Raw genomic sequence first — 18,471 nt, 5'->3', positions numbered from 1 at the left:
GAGGACTGTACCTCGGGAACCAGGGGGTCCCAGGACCTGAAAGTAATGCAGTCCAGCTCAGGAGACCCCCTGCTTCATGTAATATGTATATGTAATATAATAATGAATTTAAACTGCACAATCACCTGTATGGGCTGTGCAGGGAGACCGAGAGAGGGACCACTTCTGCCTGCTCTCTCTGCGCAGCTCTTTCAGACTGCTGACGGCCCTGTAGGATTAACACAGTGGGAATCCCAGTGGAGATTAATCTAGCCTCATCTGTATGTAGACTCTCATGAGACTTTGGTCCAGATTTACTAACTGCTGTGGTCTGGAAAAGCCATCCCGCCTTATCTACTCATCCATTCTACAGTATGGTAATCAGAGTTTTAGTCCCATAGAGTCCCCTTAATGATGAACTTCTGCAAAAGAGCTGGAGGTACTGTAACAGTATCTGTTAAAGAACAAGTAGACAGAAATTCTAGCTAATGACATACAAATAATATTCCTGCAAGCTTTTTACCTTAATAACTACAGTACAAATGTTTTGAAAACAAGAAGAGAACAAAGCACTGAATATCTCTTTTAATATTCACCAATGATGGAACTGTAGTTTTTGCCAGTACAGTGATTGTCAGCAGTGTATATATATGTTATATGTTACTGTATATATGTAAACACTGTGTACAGCTTTAGCCAGCAAGTTGTTTGGGCAGCTCCTGGTGTACTCGGAAACGATATATGCAGGTAAAGTTCTTATTTCCCCAGTTGTTTAGGATTTTAAGCTGGATAACCCTGTATTCAGTGGCATTTGTATTCTGTAAGTAATAGACAGAAATAAGAAAGAGATGAGGATATAATAAAACTGCCATATCTGACAGAACATGTCTTTCTTACAATATACCTGATGTGCTCAAATGTGTTATAAACTCAGCCCACTTTTCAAAAAAGTTACAGGCATATGCTATTCCAAAAAAGAAAAATACCATTTGTTTATTCATGCTATCAGTGTTACTTAAAGTACAAAAGGTACTTTATCAGGATTACACCGTGGAAACATGTACAATACAGTATGATCTTATCCTATAGGAATATAATATAGCAATAGAAATACAAAATAATGCTGGTTTCCAGAAATGATGTACAAGGTGTTGTAATTATCATCGAAGTCCAACCCACCGTAAGCTTAAAGCTCTGGAGAAGCTGTTTCTCGGGTTCGTATCTAAATTGTCCCAATATTTCACCACTATCTGTCAATTCGCTATCAAAACCCTGGGAGAAAGAAGGCAGAAAAATGTAACCTTGAGCACAATGCAGTGGCAAAAAAAAGAATGCATCCATTTGTAAGCCAGTAAGGCTTAAATATATAGAATTAAAATGTCTTAATCTCTGTTGTTACACTCAACATGATTAATACAGCTCTTCTTTGTTTTTTATTGTCTTTATATAGTTGGTCCTTATATAATTGGTCCTGTCAATGGTGGAAAGAACTGAAGAGCATAAGATCTCTCACAAATTGGTTGGGCCAAGTACAGAAAAATTGGCACATTTACTGTAATTAACTATACAGTATGCAGGAATGTCATGCATTCGATTTTCAGGCCACACAAGCAGACAAGGAATTACTACTAAATAGGAGCATTACAAATGAAATGCACCTCAGGCCAATGGTGGGAAATATATTTTCTTTTGTTAAGTAACTTGGTGTGGTGTGAAGGATGTAATTACAATTATAAAGTGAAGTAAAGATCAAGTGTTGTAAATGATCACTAAATATCAACAAAGAGGAGTGATTAAAGTACTCACATAGACAGCAAAGTCTTGAGGAGCACTGCTGAAATCCTTGGTTGGAGATATGGCCTTCGCTACATGCTGGATGGTGACAGCAGCTGGTATTATCTTACCAGACAATCGGATCAATGCATGTCCTTCTCTTCCAGGAAAGGCCCAGCAGTTACCTGGGTGAACGTTGGGCTGCAATGGAGAAATCAATAATACCATTGTTGCCCATAGGTGCTTGTCTCACAATAGAGCCATGGGGCTATTTTTTACTAAACATATTAGAACTATAAGGCCCAGAATAGGTGCCATAATCTGGAATTCATGTGATAAATATTAACAACTGACCAACGCTTGCCAATCATGTGTCTAAAAACTTCTCTTCATGAAAACGGACATAATAAATATAGTTACTGTATGTGTAAAAAGGCTGTGTAGCAGCTTTAATAATGGATGTGCATTGGCATTTGTTATATATCGCTGGCATGTGGGGCAACAAATAACAGGAATGGAATAGACTGTTGTGTACCGTCACCATGTGGTCAAAAATCTCACCTGGAGCATTAGGTCCGGGCTAGGAGAATAGTTCCAAAGAAAGGTGTCAAAAAGGGTCCACTTTAGGTCATCTGCCTGGTAACTCTGGCTGGTTTTACGTCTGATTATGCTTGCACCTGGTACGAGGAGGAGGAGGGTTATTCACATTGTCAGCAAATCTTAGATTGAGAATGTAGCAGAATGTGTAAATACAATAAAGACACTGCGAGGATAAGTGATTTGTTTATGGAAAAAACAGGAACAATTTTTAATAAGGAATTCTGTTGAAATATGTAAGTAGTAGGGGACGAGCAAATAATTTTGCTAGAGTTTGTCAAACATTGGGGGGTATTTAATTCTAGAAACTGGGCACTGATTATTTGATACAAGGACTCTGGAGCACATTACTCACCTGCTGACTGAAGGGCAAAGTCTGCTACTTGAACATGATCTTCCTCAGTTCTTATTAATTCTGTTTTTATCATGTCCACCACTGCACCTTTTGTGATCGTGCCCATCTCATACTGAGTCACAGCCTTTTTAATTGCCTCAATTTGATCCCGTATTATCTTAATTTGCACTGCCACGGTTTCCGTCTCTCTCCTGAAAGGGTTGACATTAGTTTACTTAGAAATTGCTGACCATTTTCTCAATATCGTACATTATAATTTAAACGCCACAGGGAAATGCAGATTCAAAACAAGGTGTGGTAGAAATACTATGGGGTAAATAAATATAAGGTACTTAATTGCAGTTAAGTTAATGAAGGTTTTAGCAATGCGTACTCATATTAGTGTTTCGGGGCCAACATAATGAGCAAAATGCACTTGAATGGGCCATAAAATATCTTAAGGTACTGACACTGCGCAGTAAATATTGGTCACCATCCCTTGGTTGGATATTAGTTGAGGAATTAATCGAGAAGTTTGGCAACCAGTTCAAAATCGCTTCAGTTTTTAAAGAGCCATAGAAAACAGCTGGCATATAATGAGAATAGAGCTAAAAAGAGCACCGTACAGCACCAAGTACAGGCATACCTCGGTTTAAGGACACTCACTTTAGGTACACTCGCGATTAAGGACATATCACCCAATAGGCAAACAGCAGCACACGCATGCGCCTGTCAGCACGTACTGAACAGCAATACCGGCTCCCTACCTGTACCGAATCTGTGCGCTAGCGGGGAGACTATAGAGCCTAAAGAAAAAAGAAATGGTGATAATAGCGCTAAGAACTAAATAATACTTATTGGTGTACAATAATATAAACACTTGAATACCTTAAAATAATAAGGCAAGGCTGCCAAGAGATGCTGACCCAAAAACAAAGTCAGTTATGATACACAAAAAAGCAAAATACAAACCGGCGCCTAAAATTGTCCAAAGATAGTCTATTGGGGATCCAATTGGACCGGGACACACAGATCCACTTCTAGTCTTGTGCTTCCAAAGTTGTGACCACGACCGGGTGTGACGTGATATGTGGAATCAAGCAGAAAAATAAATCATAGTGCAAACTGCTACCAAGAGGGACATACAGTACAAACACTAAACAAACAACAGATGAAACATAATGCAACCTGCTACTATTGGGGACATACAGTACAAACACTAAACAAACAACAGAGACAGATACAGGCAAGGCTGACTAAATGGAAGAGCTAATTTTAATAAAACAAATATTGGTAAAATACAGTTGAGAACACAACAGCAGGCAGCTGGTCCGGTTTGTTCTAAAACCAAAATCCTACTCACGACAAGCCAGAAGTAAATGCGCGGTGGATTATGGACATGAGAATGTAGCAGCTTGTCCACCAGCGGCGTCTGGCTAATTTGGTAGCAGCTTGTCCACCAGCGGCGTCTGGCTGATTTGGAAGCAGCTTCGGCGCCGCAACACCTCCTAGTTCAATCGTCCGTCGCTGGGGGGTGTGCTTGGGGGCAGATCCTTCTCTCACTGCTACAAACCGGATGCGCGTGGCACGCAGCCTGCAAGCGTTCGTGACGGAAGCTCAGAAGGTAAAATCCAACACGTTTCGTGCGCATGCGCACTTCATCGGGGAGTGATGCGCACAAAACGCACATTTATGTTTGTTTAGTGTTTGTACTGTATGTCCCCAATAGTAGCAGGTTGCACTATGTTTCATCTTTTGTTTGTGTAGTGGTTCTACTGTATGTCCCTCTTGGTAGCAGTTTGTACTATGATTTATATTTCTGCTTGATTCCACATATCACGTCACATCCGGTCGTGGTCACAACTTTGGAAGCACAAGACTAGAAGTGGATCTGTGTGTCCCGGTCCAATTGGATCTACAATAGACTATCGTTGGATAATTTTAGGCGCCGGTTTGTACATTATTTTGTTTTTTAGACTATAGCGCCTGTTACACATGTGTTATTTCCATCAGTTATGCACGTATATGACGATTGCAGTACAGTACATGCAGCAGCTTATCGATATAAGTGGAAAAAAGGTAGTGCTTCACTTTAAGTATATTTTCGCTTTACATACATTCTCTGGTCCCATTGCGTACGTTAATGCGGGGTATGCCTGTATATAGCGGGCGAGTAAAAGATATGGAAGCAAACAAACAAAGAGAAAGATAAGGTGGAATATCTTCCGGTGCAAGAAGGTGTATTATAACTAAATACTGCTCAGTAAATATGGGACCCCTCATGTGATTTTACTATGTTGCCCGTTTCTCTGCATATTTATTTGGTAATGTTATAATTGTCCATACTTTTGAAAAAGCCTGTAGTTGGCACACACTGACACTCAACAGAACATTGTACATATTGTACCTCATTTCTTCAACTATCTCATGAACATTCTTGTACTGTGGAAACAGTAAGGTGCAGTAGTACATTAATACATTAATACGAGATGATTCATGGAATTCATGTTTATAGCATAGTCAAGAGCAGAGGTGCTCAGCTTCAGTTCTCAAGCCCCCCCCCCCCCCAAACAAGTCAGGTTTTCAGGATATCCCTGCTTCAGCACAAGTGGTTCAATCAGTCCCTGCTTCAGCACAGGTGGCTCAATCAGGTGCTCAGTCTTTGACTGAGCCTCTGATTGAGCCACCTGTGCTGAAGCTGGGGTATCCTGAAAACCTGACCTGTTGGGGGGCTTGAGGACTGGAGTTGAGCAACCTTGGTCAAGTGTATTGGTATCCAAATGCCTTTGGGTCTTAAATTGAATTCAGCTGGTCATCGAGCGATGTGGGAGTTATTCATTAAATGGCTGACTGCAGATCAGGGCAATATCACACAGAAACTTCCATCACCTTCAATGCTATTTTGAGTATTATATTGTCCCGCTCAGCACTATCCCAGTTTAATGAATAGCCCCCCTATAACTTACAATTGGCTGAGCATTCCAATCTCGTGACAATAAGCAAAATGCGGTTTTATGTAGAGCAGGGGTGGGTAACTCCAGTCCTCAAGGGTCACTACCAACATATCAGGTTTTAAGGATATCCCTGCTTCAGCACAGGTGGCTCAATCAGTGGATCAGTCAATGACTGTGCTTCCGCAGGGATATCCCTATTACCTGAACTGTTTGGTGGCCCTTGAGTACTGGAGTTACCTACCCGCCTCTGATGTAGAGACTGCATCCCGATCTATTAGCATGTCATAACTGCCCCAATGGATCTTGCAAAACAGTTACCTTCAATTCTTGGCCCAATTCACCTTTGCCGAAGATTCTATACTGTTCAACAATATTATCCACCAATGGGTTGTGCGTTAGCAATATTCCTATAAACAGAAGCCCAATAAATAGAACATTGTGTTACAGAACAACATATTGTAGTTTTACAAATATATTTTGCCAATTTAAATGATTTCAATGTAAATATCTGACAGCTCACCACAAAGAACTAATGCAGCGAGAAAGTAGAATTTTGTTGCCCAAAGGATTCTGAAAGACAATGGGAGAAACAATAAGTGTCTCATTTGATAACAAGTAGAAAAATGGAACAGTTTTTTAGGTGATCAAATTATATAACGCTCTATGAAATGTCCAAATATAAACACTTTCCATACTGATTCTCAATTAGTAGTTGAGCAGGAATATTCCCCCTTGTTTCTTCCTATCAATACTAACCTCACAAATGTTTGCATGAAAAGAAGTGCAGAAGTCAGAAGATAAATCAAAGAGGACCGTGCCAAGACGATGATGTGAGCTGAAAAAACAAAGGGGAGGAAACTTGAACTTGTTAATATCAGAACCCAAGGTTCTGCTTAGCAAAAGCATAACCAATGCAGTGCTGGAAGGCTCAGCTAGGCCAGGAGGAGTGCGCAAACTTCTTGAGCTGCGCCCACCTGCCCGGGAGCTGCAGCGTTCGCGTGCCCCCTCTCCAAGGACTCGTGTCAAATGACGTTGTGGGTCATGTGACGTCACGTGACCCCGCCACGTCATTTGACGCGCGTTGCCATGGCGACGCATCGCCGAAGACTCGGCAGAGAGCAGTTAAGGGAGTTACAGAGGCCTCACGCCTCCCCCAGCATTTAATTTAAATGCTGTGGGGAAGAGCGTGGGGCTGCTGTAACCGCCGCGCCCCCCCTCTAGAAATTCTCACGCCCCCCAGTTTGCGCACCGCTGAGTTAGGGTGAGGTCCCAGTCAGCACTGTGGCACGTGCGGCCAGTGGGGGGGGGGGGCGGGGGGCGGCGCGTGCACAGCGCTGCACCGCGATCTGCGGTCTGAGGGGAGAGGGACCATTTGCGACGGGAGGGGGCGTGGCAGTGGATTTGCAGGGGTGTGGCCATGACCTTATGCAGCTGGTTCGCCTTCATTGGCTGAACCGTCGGCGGGGGCGTGGCCACGCCTCCGTCGCAAACTCTGAACTTAAATTCCCCTGCCTGATTGAAAACCTGTCGCGCAGCGCGGGGGAAATGTGCGCGACAAGGTAGGATCTAGGACCGGCCTGACTGGGGGGTCGGGGGTTGACACGCAGGGCACACTTCGGCGTGACGCGGTGCACCTTGACATGGGGCACACCTCGGCGTGCGCTGTAGAAGTGACTGGGGCTGCCCCCTTAGGCTACGGCCGCAGTGCTCCCTGCTGCACGTGCACAGACTACAGCCGCGATCATCGCAGTCTGTATGGGAGCAAAGGAATGCGGCGAGGGGGTGTGGTCATGATGGGGGGCACGGCCATGGTGGAGCATATCTGCCCTTCCAATGGCTGGCCGCCGAGCATGTGACCACGTCGCAGCACGTGAAGACAAAATTCCAGTCACTTTGACGGGCTTTAAGGGGAACAGTGTTTAGGACATCTGTGTCATCCTATCAATGATTCAGAGCTTACAAATAAAAAACGATCTGTTTATTAAAGAAGTTTTTATTTTCCCATTCAGCCAAACCCAAAAACATTTTTTTGTGAAACTCACCCGCAAATGACCCAGAGCCATGATGCACATTTTCGGATATGTTTCCTGCAACATTTTTTAAATTCCTCCTGGAAAGAAGACTGAATGAGAAGCTGTACATAAAGCAGGGTACTTACTAAAGTCTGGGGCCAAACCAGCATCATATTTATCAAAGGTTTTTTTTTTGTTTGTTTTTTTAAGAAATCTGCTGATTTTTGACTGTAAACCCAAGTTTTGTAGCTGGGAGACTTTGCGAACCCCAAAGTTACAGGCTATTGGTTTGTAAAGTAATAAAAATGCCTTTATTAAGCAAACACATAAGGAGATGAGACATTAAGGAAAAATAAGACTAAAAAAAGAGAGGACTAGCTAAAATGCAAAGTTCTTTTTTCCCACAGGAAGTAAATAAGATTTTTACTTTAAAGGTGACTGGAATTTTCTAAACATGCCAATTACATAAAATTATCTAAATTGTTCGAAAAATGGCCTGCTATTTGGGACTTCCCCTTTAAGTACAGCAGAATATAACAAATAAACAAAATCTCCTTACTGTATATTGCCAGAGGCAGCCAATGGCACAGAGATATTCTCTATGTAGTCGTTCTCATTGCTCTCATTGTCCCTATCACGAAGGGTCTTATTCCGAATTCGATCGCTCCTCCTTGGCATTATTGCAGCTTAGCCAACTTGATGTTAACACTGCAACTGCCAAAGAGGTTATCAAGCAAGATCCTTTTTGTTCGGGGATGCTGTATCTATTTTATATAGCTTAAGTAATGTGTTTTTAATCTTACTTTTTGGCTGGTGAGTTCTGCTCCTTTAAGGGGTGGCCGTTCTTCTGATCATTTGCTTTGCTCAAGGCCTTTTTATACCCTGACCTTCAAGATGTAATAAAAAAAACCATCAGGTCTTTAACAAATAATGGAAATACCCACTCAACTATCTCCTTATAAGGAAACAGGTGAGGTCAGTGGTCTTTAAGGTGATGACATCACAGTAGAGTAGGTACAGGCTGGGGGGTGCTGCCATAGAGGTTTCTTGTACAGTATTAGACAGGCTGGTAGTTAAGCTTATCTGCTCTGGCTGGTGAAACGTCGTAGTCTGAGATAATAGTGCTCGCAAGAACAGACCTTTTCCCTATGAGGCCACCCATAGTGCGCGCGACCGCACTAGCAATGCAGAGCGACCACGCTGCAGATTTTTTTAAATACTAGTTATTTTGTCTTTTCGCGCGACAGCCACGCCATGTGAGCGGTTCAGCCAATGAGGGCGTACCAGCCTGGTGACGCATCTGCCATGCCTCCCCATCGCCTCCTCAAGTGCTGGAAGCTCAGTTCACCCATCGCTCGGACAAGAGGCGCGCGCTATGCCATGTGCTCCATCGTGCGCGCCCATTATAATCTCTGCCTAATATTGCACTACCTTTGTAGTGGATGAACCTGGTTGGAATGCTCCAGTCTCTCCTTGTGACCTTGGTCAAGGTCAAGTCATTTTATATTCCTGTAGCTCAAGCAACAACACAATATTGTAAGTCTTTTAGTGCATTGCGTACACTGTCAGTGCAACATGGAAAAGCTCTTATTATTACTAGTTGACATTTCTGACTGGAGGGCAAAGAAGCAAAGGACAGATGCTATTTGGAAAAAGTCCAGATAAGACAAATCCAATGTTTATCTATGGACTGCCCAGTTCATGAAAATCAGGTATTACGTGAACGCAACCTTAATTCTATTTCATTTTTGGGGGCGCCCCAGTCTCAGAGACACTGGTGTAGTTACCACCATACTCCCACGGAATGTAAATGACCATCCAATAGGAAGTCGCAACCAATGACACTGTGGCATTCTATAGACATGGGGACCCGCATATATTCGGCAGTCATTTTGTATTCCTTGTCAAACGAGTATGCTGGTTCCTACATTTCTGTATATCAGGGGTGCTCAACTCATCCATCCTCATGCTCCCCCCCCCCCCCCCCCCAACTGGTCAGGTTTTCAGGATATCCCAGCTTCAGCACAGGTGACTCAATCAGTCCCTGCTTCAGCACAGGTAATTCAATCATCCCCAGCTTCAGCACAGGTGGCTCAATCAGTCCCTGCTTCAGCACAGGTAATTCAATCATCCCCAGCTTCAGCACAGGTGGCTCAATCAGTCCCTGCTTCAGCACAAATGACTTAAATTTTCGACTGAGCCTCTGATTGAGCCACCTATGCTGAAGCTGGGATATCCTGAAAACCTGACCAGTTGGTGGGGGCTTGAGGACTGGAGTTGAGCGCCCTGCTGTATATTATGCACCCACCGTGCCCCTCATCCATTATCTCATATTTGGAGTGCCTTGATATGTATATATTTATTTTGACCTTTTTTTAACGTTCTACTCACTAAGAAAACTCAGTACTAGAGTGCATGTAGGAACTTAGGGAGGAAACCCATCCCAGACCTACAACTGGGACTTATATAAAATGAGCTGAATTACCCAGCATTGCCCGGGGGTGGCAGTGTTCAAAGTAGGGAAGAGTCCAAAATATATATTTTTTCAATTTCTAACAATAGTTTCACTAAAGCATGTTAAGCTATCTGTTCTCGCAACAGTGTGACCCCTACATACCCCCCAAAACCTGCCTGGACCCTGCTCTTTGCCTCCCTCACCCCCACCCTCCCTATAACAAATCACCTACTCCTTCTTCCTCGCTCTCCTGGGGCGCCCGTCTCCTCCACCGCCTCCTAACCGCCATCCATAATTTCTCGAAGCAAGTAAGTCACTGGGTGTTCTACCTGGTAGGCTACATATCTAGCATGTGACATCATAGTGGTGACATCATAATGAGTTGCAGACATCTTATACAACTTAACCTTCTATTTGGAAACATACCTAAGCCTTTTTATTTATATCTATATACAGTATGTATTTATATATATATTTATATATGAAAACACAAAAGAGAAAGAAAACCCATATGAAGCACTCTGATGAAATGGAAAAGTAATATTTATTTAACCAATAAAGACAGAGAATAATAAAACAGACAGATTAAGATCAGGTGGGGACCTGAAAGAGAAACCTTCTACTATGCTGCAATTAGCACTAACCAGAGCTACATGCATACCCCGCATTAACGTACGCAATGGGACCGGAGCATGTATGTAAAGCGAAAATGTACTTAAAGTGAAGCACTACCTTTTCCCCACTTATCGATGCATGTACTGTACTGCAATCATCATATACGTGCATAACTGATGTAGATAAGGCATTTGTAACAGGCTCTATAGTCTCCCTGCTTGCACACAGCTTCGGTACAAGGAGGGAGCTGGTATTGCTGTTCAGGACGTGCTGACAGGCGCATGCGCGAGCTGCCGTTTGCCTATTTGGCGATATGTCCTTACTCGCGAGTGTACTTAAACTAAACCGAGGTATGCTTGTATTTAATACTAAGGGACATATATAACCTTCTCAGAGAAATCCCTTGCAAAACTACATACTGTAGTAGATAGAAATGTCCAGGTTATTACCGAAACTGACAGTGGGATCAACATTGTTCCCATTGAAAGTATAGACCGGCTGGTCCAGTAAAGGCACAAAAATGCAGATAAATTTACAGAGTACTAGACGGAACAGAACTGAAACCGAGCAGAAGGAATAAACAGGGCCAAATATCAGTACAGGGTAGAAGTACTGAAAGATAATTACAACAATAATTGCCACTTGGACTGAGAAAGAGTCCCGAATAGTACTGTATATTGCAGGCTTGAGCAAAATAAACTCCATACTTCACCAAGTAATCCCTCATGGTACTGTATCAGCAAAGTGGATGATGTGCTGGTAATCATACTCAGAGTGCTAGTATGTGCTTTGATTCTTTTAAGAGCACTTGCACTTTCAGCAAAATTAGACATCCATGGAGTCGCGCAGCAGTCAGCTGATATAGAGAACTATCGGGCATCCACTGGGCTCCGTGTGATGTGATCATCGGAGACACAGACACTCGTGCAGCGCTTAGCAGGGGGGAGGTGAAGAAATGAAGCAGAGGTACAGGTCCCGGCAAGAACAAACACCCCGACGCCCGTTTCGCCAATGCAGGCTTCTTCCGGGAGTGATTCTCTGGAGCGGCGGGAGATTTTTCAATAGTAAGCCAGGTGTGACATCGGCGGTCATGAGAAGAAGTAAGCCAATCACAGCGCAGCAAAAAATGGACACAGCTGATCAATCTCACACTAAGCTGTATAGGCCTGCAACTGAATAGGAACACAGAGTTATTTAAAAGCAAATATATACAATGTATGTTTAGCAAACTATTTGCCAGGCTACTGACATATATGACAACACAATACCTAGCCCCAGACGTTGGTGGAAACAGATGTACTGGGAGTCATTACTGTATATACATAGACTCTAAATAATCAGAGGCAAATGTCTTTCATATAAAACCGAAGAAACTAATATATGTATACAAAAAATCATCCAATACAGTGTTAGGAATGTTGATGGAATCCTCAGGAACATAGCAGACCCCATACAGTCATTAAGGCCATGGGGCATCAATGATCCAAGTTGTGCAATCCATCTACATTCTTTTCTAAGGATCCCTATAGTTCACTCCATCTTTTTTCTGGTAATGAATATGGAATATGAATTATGTATATCTTTTGGAAACAGGATTGATTAGTGTGTCCTTTTTTGGTATATGTTTTGCACTTTTTTGATATATGTATTGTACTACTTTTGCTGATAATTTTGCTGATATATGACACGTCTTATGGCAATATACTGTATATGAACTTTCTTATGGAGCAATTAAACATGGACTGCTATAAAAAGATACCGCTAAGTTAAGGGGGGAACTGCACCCATGCCCCTGAGGAAGAAAGGGGAGTCCTTTCGAAACACGTAGGGCTATCTGTGGACGGGCGCAGGGTCAGCACTGTGTTTCGTGTCTATGTATAGTGGTCGAGGTTACCAATAGAAACCTGCAACGTCATTTCCCAGAGATACAGTAGGGCTGACTTGGCAGCCATATTGTTTTTGCAAAAATTGTTATTGAAAATATATCTAACACAGTTTGACCCCCTCCCCCAATCGCAGATAGAGTGCATGTGAGGGGAATCTATCTGTATTACCAGGTGTGTGGTGCTTTTACCTGTCGGGTTCACAGGAAGCCTGTAACCTCCGCCAGTGAGAGCCTGGGGTGTATCCTCTGGAACGGTACTCATATAAACACAGCACCTGTAGGGTTCTAAGGGTAGAATGACCCTGACACAGGACCCACATACAGCAACCAATACACCAAAGGTATATATCAAACAGGTTGCGGTGAGGATTGTGACTTAGTTCAGGGAGCTCACAGGGGGCGCTTCGTGGCGGGGTGTGGAGCTCCTTCCCTGTGCAGCTTGTCCTGTGCTTCCGCTTCCCCTCTCTATCGGGATCCAGGTTTTGCACTGTGTATGTCCAGTTCACATATATTTTGGCCATTTCTCATACACCACAGATTTGTCATACCCAACATGACATTGATTTACGGTTCCGCCCTAATTAAAGATTTATATACAGCAGTCAACATATATCCTTACAACATTTGGGGGGTCATAAGTCCAAGATACCATGATCTTAAAGGCAGTCTCTGATCTTTTAGATGGAAGATGGGCTTGGTGAAGATGTTTCAGATGGGAAGATGTCTTTTTGGTGTGAATTTTCACAGCATCTGGAATAACAGATAATGGACACACTTGATTGCGTAGCGTGTTTTAACATTCAGTCCCTATCTCTAGCTATGAAGAATCTTACTCACATAATGGACGCCTGCATATTCAGTGGAGAGAATCTGTGCTTGATCCACTTCACATCAGCTCTTCTCACGGACCCCACGTGGGATGATTAGCTGGAGTACACCTCGTTCAGTGGCGGCGTCGGTGGTGGTGACAATGCACCCCCACGAATATGGAATAAGGGATAGATACAATATAGTGTAATACGAACACACGCTTTAATATAGGTTAAAAACAGTAAAAACCACACTCACATGTTCCATGAGTGTGTAGAGACATACACAATGCCGTCCGCAACTTGAAATCTCCTCTTTGCGCGACAGAGAGGATCACTGCACACAGACCCGCTGTCGACTGCGCGTGTGACGTCAGTGATGCAGGGAACTCTCTTCGCGTGTGGAGTACGAGTGCTGGGACGGCTCACAAGGCTAGGCTAGGAGGAGCCTAGCCTTGTGAGCCGTCCCAGCACTCGTACTCCACACGCGAAGAGAGTTCCCTGCATCACTGACGTCACACGCGCAGTCGACAGCGGGTCTGTGTGCAGTGATCCTCTCTGTCGCGCAAAGAGGAGATTTCAAGTTGCGGACGGCATTGTGTATGTCTCTACACACTCATGGAACATGTGAGTGTGGTTTTTACTGTTTTTAACCTATATTAAAGCGTGTGTTCGTATTACACTATATTGTATCTATCCCTTATTCCATATTCGTGGGGGTGCATTGTCACCACCACCGACGCCGCCACTGAACGAGGTGTACTCCAGCTAATCATCCCACGTGGGGTCCGTGAGAAGAGCTGATGTGAAGTGGATCAAGCACAGATTCTCTCCACTGAATATGCAGGCGTCCATTATGTGAGTAAGATTCTTCATAGCTAGAGATAGGGACTGAATGTTAAAACACGCTACGCAATCAAGTGTGTCCATTATCTGTTATTCCAGATGCTGTGAAAATTCACACCAAAAAGACATCTTCCCATCTGAAACATCTTCACCAAGCCCATCTTCCATCTAAAAGATCAGAGACTGCCTTTAAGATCATGGTATCTTGGACTTATTAGCGCTAGGAACTTTATTTTGTATGTATATATGTTTGTTACCAGATTTGGAATAGTCTGTAGTATATTGTTCCTGTAGTCGCTCATTCACTTATCATCACATTGATATCACTATTTATTTGCACTTAATTAATTGAATTTGCACTTAATTGAATTGCACTAGCATTTAGGCATCACTGTAGGTCAGCGCTTTTTAGAGGGTTATTTCTATTTGTTTGCCTATATTTGGGGGGTCATGCAGTAAACGGCGGAAAGGCACTTTTCGCCAGTTTCTCGCCAAAAATGCCTGCTGCGATTCAGTAAGCCCTGAGAAGTTGGCGAGAAAGGCAAAAATCGACGGGTTTTTTTGTCGAAATATTTTTTCCGGCAGACGCGTGACGAAAAAACACTTATCGGTGCTGTTTGACCCTTTTTTAAACTTGCTGAATTCTAGTAGCCCCGATCAGCTTTTTGCCGCTACTCGCCGCTCTAAAATGGAGATTTTCTATCCAAACCGTCCCGGCTCAAAAAGTTGTCAGAAGGTGGGGAGAAGCGGAGAGGAGCGGCGAGAGAGGGGACTTAGAAAAACTCAGGCCCTTTTCCTGCCTCTGATTGATGCCGGGGGTCTCCGGAGCTGATACACATTAATAACCAGTACCGGAGACCCCCGGCATGCATCCGATGCAGGAAAAATGCATTTACAGCCACTTCATTAACTTAGCAGCAAACCACTAAGGCAATGAAAGGGTTAACCATCTGTGCCAGGCTTATTGTGGGTAGTGGGGGTGGGTGAAGGGGGTATTTGGCCCTTGTTGGGGGTTTAGGCCTTGAGAGGGGACTGTGGGGACCCCTTCGCTTCCCACAATAAAAACAATACACACTATAGCCCAACTACCCACCTCCTAGACCCTCAATAAACATTACTATATCAAATACACCCCTCCCACTGCACCCCCAACAACCCCTATACCCCCCTCCTATACAGTACTTTTTTTAATGCACAGAAATTATACTAAAGGCCGGCGGTGGTCCCCGCGGGTGTCCGGGGGTCCCTGCTTGCCTGCAGTACCAATTCTGTGCTCCAAACATTGATTAAAAATACATAAATACTTTTAAATAAATACCCCCCCCCCTCCCACCCCCTAACACATACAGAACAGTAATGGGCAAAATTACTATTATCCACCTTGTATTAGGTTCTACAAAGCATATCTTTTCCATTGAATCATCAAGTCAATATATACGTTTATTTGTAGATTTGATTATAGCCGCTTTTTTCTTTCTGCTCTCCCTCCAATTTCAAAATACACAGATTCCCAACAAGCTCTGAGAATTTTTTTAGAAAATTAATTTCAGCAAGCATTCTTTTGTTGCTATCTACAGATTTTGAAATGGCTTTAGCAAGGAGTGTATGTAGAAATTCTATTTGTTTTTATAATTCAGTTTTTTTAGCTAGTTTTATTTGTAGGATGTTTTTTAATCATGTACTGTATTAAAATAATGTTATTTTATAGTTGTGTTTTGTTTATTTTATTACTAATGTATAACACTATGTTATTGTGTAAACATTTGAAATTGTACCAATGTGATTTAGCCCCATTTCACCACCCAAATGAGACAATTGTGCTTTTCTGAGTCCAATACACATTTAGGACCAATTAGTATAAGAAGCTTTGTGGTTGGACATAGTATTATGATAGACCAGCTGAATCAAGTTGGATTGTGTTGATATCTATATATATATAATTGAATTTTGTGAGGTTGGTGTTAGATGTGGTGAATCTGATTGGTCCTCAGCCTCTAGCCAATCAGATTTCGGCTCTATGACGTCACCCAACTGCCACTCTCTTCTTCTCCTCAGGCGCAGCTCACCTTCCCCCTCGGCCTCACCGAACTGACAAACACACACCTCTTCACCCAGCTAACCTCCCTGCCGGCTCCCCCCCCCATCACCCCCCCAGCTCACCTCCCTCCAGGGATTCCACCAGGCTCACCCAAGCCCCGGTCAGTAGCAGCATGCAGGTAGTGTCGCCGCCGACACAGCTCTGCGCGGGGGGGGGGGGGACCGCCGCCGCCTCCAGCCGCCTCTCCCCCACCACACCGTTTCTCAGCAGCGTGTCACCTCCCCACCCGCCGCCGACAGAGCTCCACATGAGGGAGGGGGAACCACCGCCGCCGACGACACCCGCCTCTGCCCCACCACCTCCCACCCTCTCTCAGCAGCGCCTCACCTCTTCCCCACCCGCTGCCGACACAGATGCGCGCAGGGGAGGGGGAACCATCGCCGACGAGGACACCCGCCTCTGCCCCACCAACCCCCACCCACTCTCAGCAGCACCTCACCTCCTCCCCACCCGCTGCCGACACAGATACGGGGGAGAGGCGGAAGGCCAAGAGCACTGCAGCCGCCTCTGAGCCCACCACCACCACCCCCCTCAGTCAGCTCAGCTGTCAAACACACAGGGGGCACGGAGCTGTGAACAGGGGGGGGGGCGGATCTGTGAACATGGGGGTGGGGGGAAGGGGGAAACAAAGCATTGAATGGGGGGAATCGGAGCTGTGAACAGTGGGGGGAGGGGGCGCAGCTCTGAACAGCTGTGAAGAGGGGGGGAAGGGAGTTGAGAGGGAGGATGGAGGAGCCAGAACATTAAATCATGGGCAACGCCGGGTATATCAGCTAGTAGAGTATAAAGATAAGCTACAGAGAGTATACAGCATGACCCCCGGTCAGTAGCAGCATGCAGGTAGTGTCGCCGCCGACACAGCTCTGCGCGGGGGGAGGGGACCGCCGCCGCCTCCAGCCGCCTCTCCCCCACCACACCATTTCTCAGAAGCGCGTCACCTCCCCACCCGCCGCCGACACAGCTCCACGTGGGGGAGGGGGAACCACCGCCGCCGACGACACCCACCTCTGCCCCACCACCCCCCACCCTCTCTCAGCAGCGCCTCACCTCCTCCCCACCCGCTGCCAACACAGATGCGTGCAGGGGAGGGGGAACCATCGCCGACGAGGACACCCGCCTCTGCCCCACCAACCCCCACCCTCTCTCAGCAGCACCTCACCTCCTCCCCACCCGCTGCCGACACAGATACGGGGGGGAAGCAGAAGGCCAACAGCACTGCAGCCGCCTCTGAGCCCACCACCACTACCACCCCCCTCAGCTGTCAAACCCACAGGGGGCACGGAGCTGTGAACAAGGGGGGGGACGGAGCTGTGAATGGGGGCAGGGGGGAAACAAGGAATTGAATGGGGGGGGGAATCGGAGCTGTGAACAGTGGGGGGAGGGGGCGCAGCTCTGAACAGCTGTGAAGAGGGGGGGAAGGGAGTTGAGAGGGAGGATGGAGGAGCCAGAACATTACATCACGGGCAACGCCGGGTATATCAGCTAGTAGAGTATAAAGACAAGCTACAGAGAGTATACAGCATGACCACAGAGGAAGTCGACATACTGACGAAACGCGTCAGGTTTTTGGACTTTCTTTTAAGCGTATAATATACATTAACACATCCATTAAATAGGCAGTTCTTTGAAGTTTAAAAAAAAAATGTGTCCAGTTTTACAGCGGGAAAACTTTAGTAAATAACCCACTTTATGTTGGGTTTGCTTTAAACAGCACAGTGTAACGGTTTTGTCTGTGTTTACATACATGTGATAAGATCTACCCTAGTTTACTTGAAACATTGATTGCAAAACAGTTTCAAGGTCTAGAATGTTTAAACTATTGTATTGTCAACAGAACTGCAATATCACAGACAACATAACATACAGGTTTTCCTGGAACCAGGGTCACGAATGATGTATGAATGATTCCAGTAAGCTCAACTCATGTCCTCCCTCTTCCAAAGCATGACAAGTCCTTAATGTCTTTCTTAATTTTATTGCTGGATTAGAAAACACAGGAACTTGTAGGTGTAGTGTAGGCAGAGAGTGCTTCTCTATGTGGGATGCTTCTATGGGGTTAGACTATGGTAAGAGAGAAAGGCCTTACCAGGGGTGGATGCAGACAGGTCTGTACT

At 44.8% G+C, this 18,471-nt stretch overlaps 1 protein-coding gene across 2 annotated transcripts; it reads right to left on the bottom strand.

Annotated features, from left to right (window-relative positions):
• Positions 1-565: 565 nt before the first annotated feature.
• LOC142495983 (SUN domain-containing protein 3-like) lies at positions 566-8,536 on the bottom strand. 2 transcript variants are annotated; one of them, XM_075602178.1, is made up of 12 exons: positions 8,453-8,536; positions 8,209-8,363; positions 7,680-7,747; positions 6,394-6,472; positions 6,158-6,207; positions 5,956-6,044; positions 5,091-5,125; positions 2,705-2,895; positions 2,314-2,429; positions 1,786-1,953; positions 1,159-1,251; positions 566-797 (listed from the first exon to the last, which is right to left on the bottom strand). In XM_075602178.1, the coding sequence occupies exons 2-12, from the start codon at positions 8,325-8,327 to the stop codon at positions 672-674; spliced, it is 1,134 nt and encodes a 377-aa protein (XP_075458293.1). In that variant the 5' UTR covers positions 8,328-8,363; positions 8,453-8,536; the 3' UTR covers positions 566-671. The 2 variants fall into 2 exon arrangements, with proteins under 2 accessions (XP_075458293.1, XP_075458294.1); XM_075602179.1 differs by lacking the exon at positions 1,159-1,251.
• Between the last annotated feature and the right edge of the window lie 9,935 nt (positions 8,537-18,471).

The sequence above is a fragment of the Ascaphus truei genome, chromosome 5, assembly GCF_040206685.1.
Source record: "Ascaphus truei isolate aAscTru1 chromosome 5, aAscTru1.hap1, whole genome shotgun sequence".
NCBI classification, from domain to species: domain Eukaryota; kingdom Metazoa; phylum Chordata; class Amphibia; order Anura; family Ascaphidae; genus Ascaphus; species Ascaphus truei.
This window is presented reverse-complemented; position numbering and strand designations above follow the sequence as displayed.

Coding starts and splice junctions, on each gene's coding strand:
- LOC142495983 (XM_075602178.1), bottom strand. CDS start 8,327: ATGCCAAGGAGGAGCGATCGAATTCGGAATAAGACCCTTCGTGATAGG. Junction 5,126..5,955: donor AATTGGGCCAAGAATTGAAG/GTAACTGTTTTG, acceptor CTGTTTCCACAG/TACAAGAATGTTCATGAGAT. Junction 2,896..5,090: donor GAGATAGTTGAAGAAATGAG/GTACAATATGTA, acceptor CAACCCTTTCAG/GAGAGAGACGGAAACCGTGG.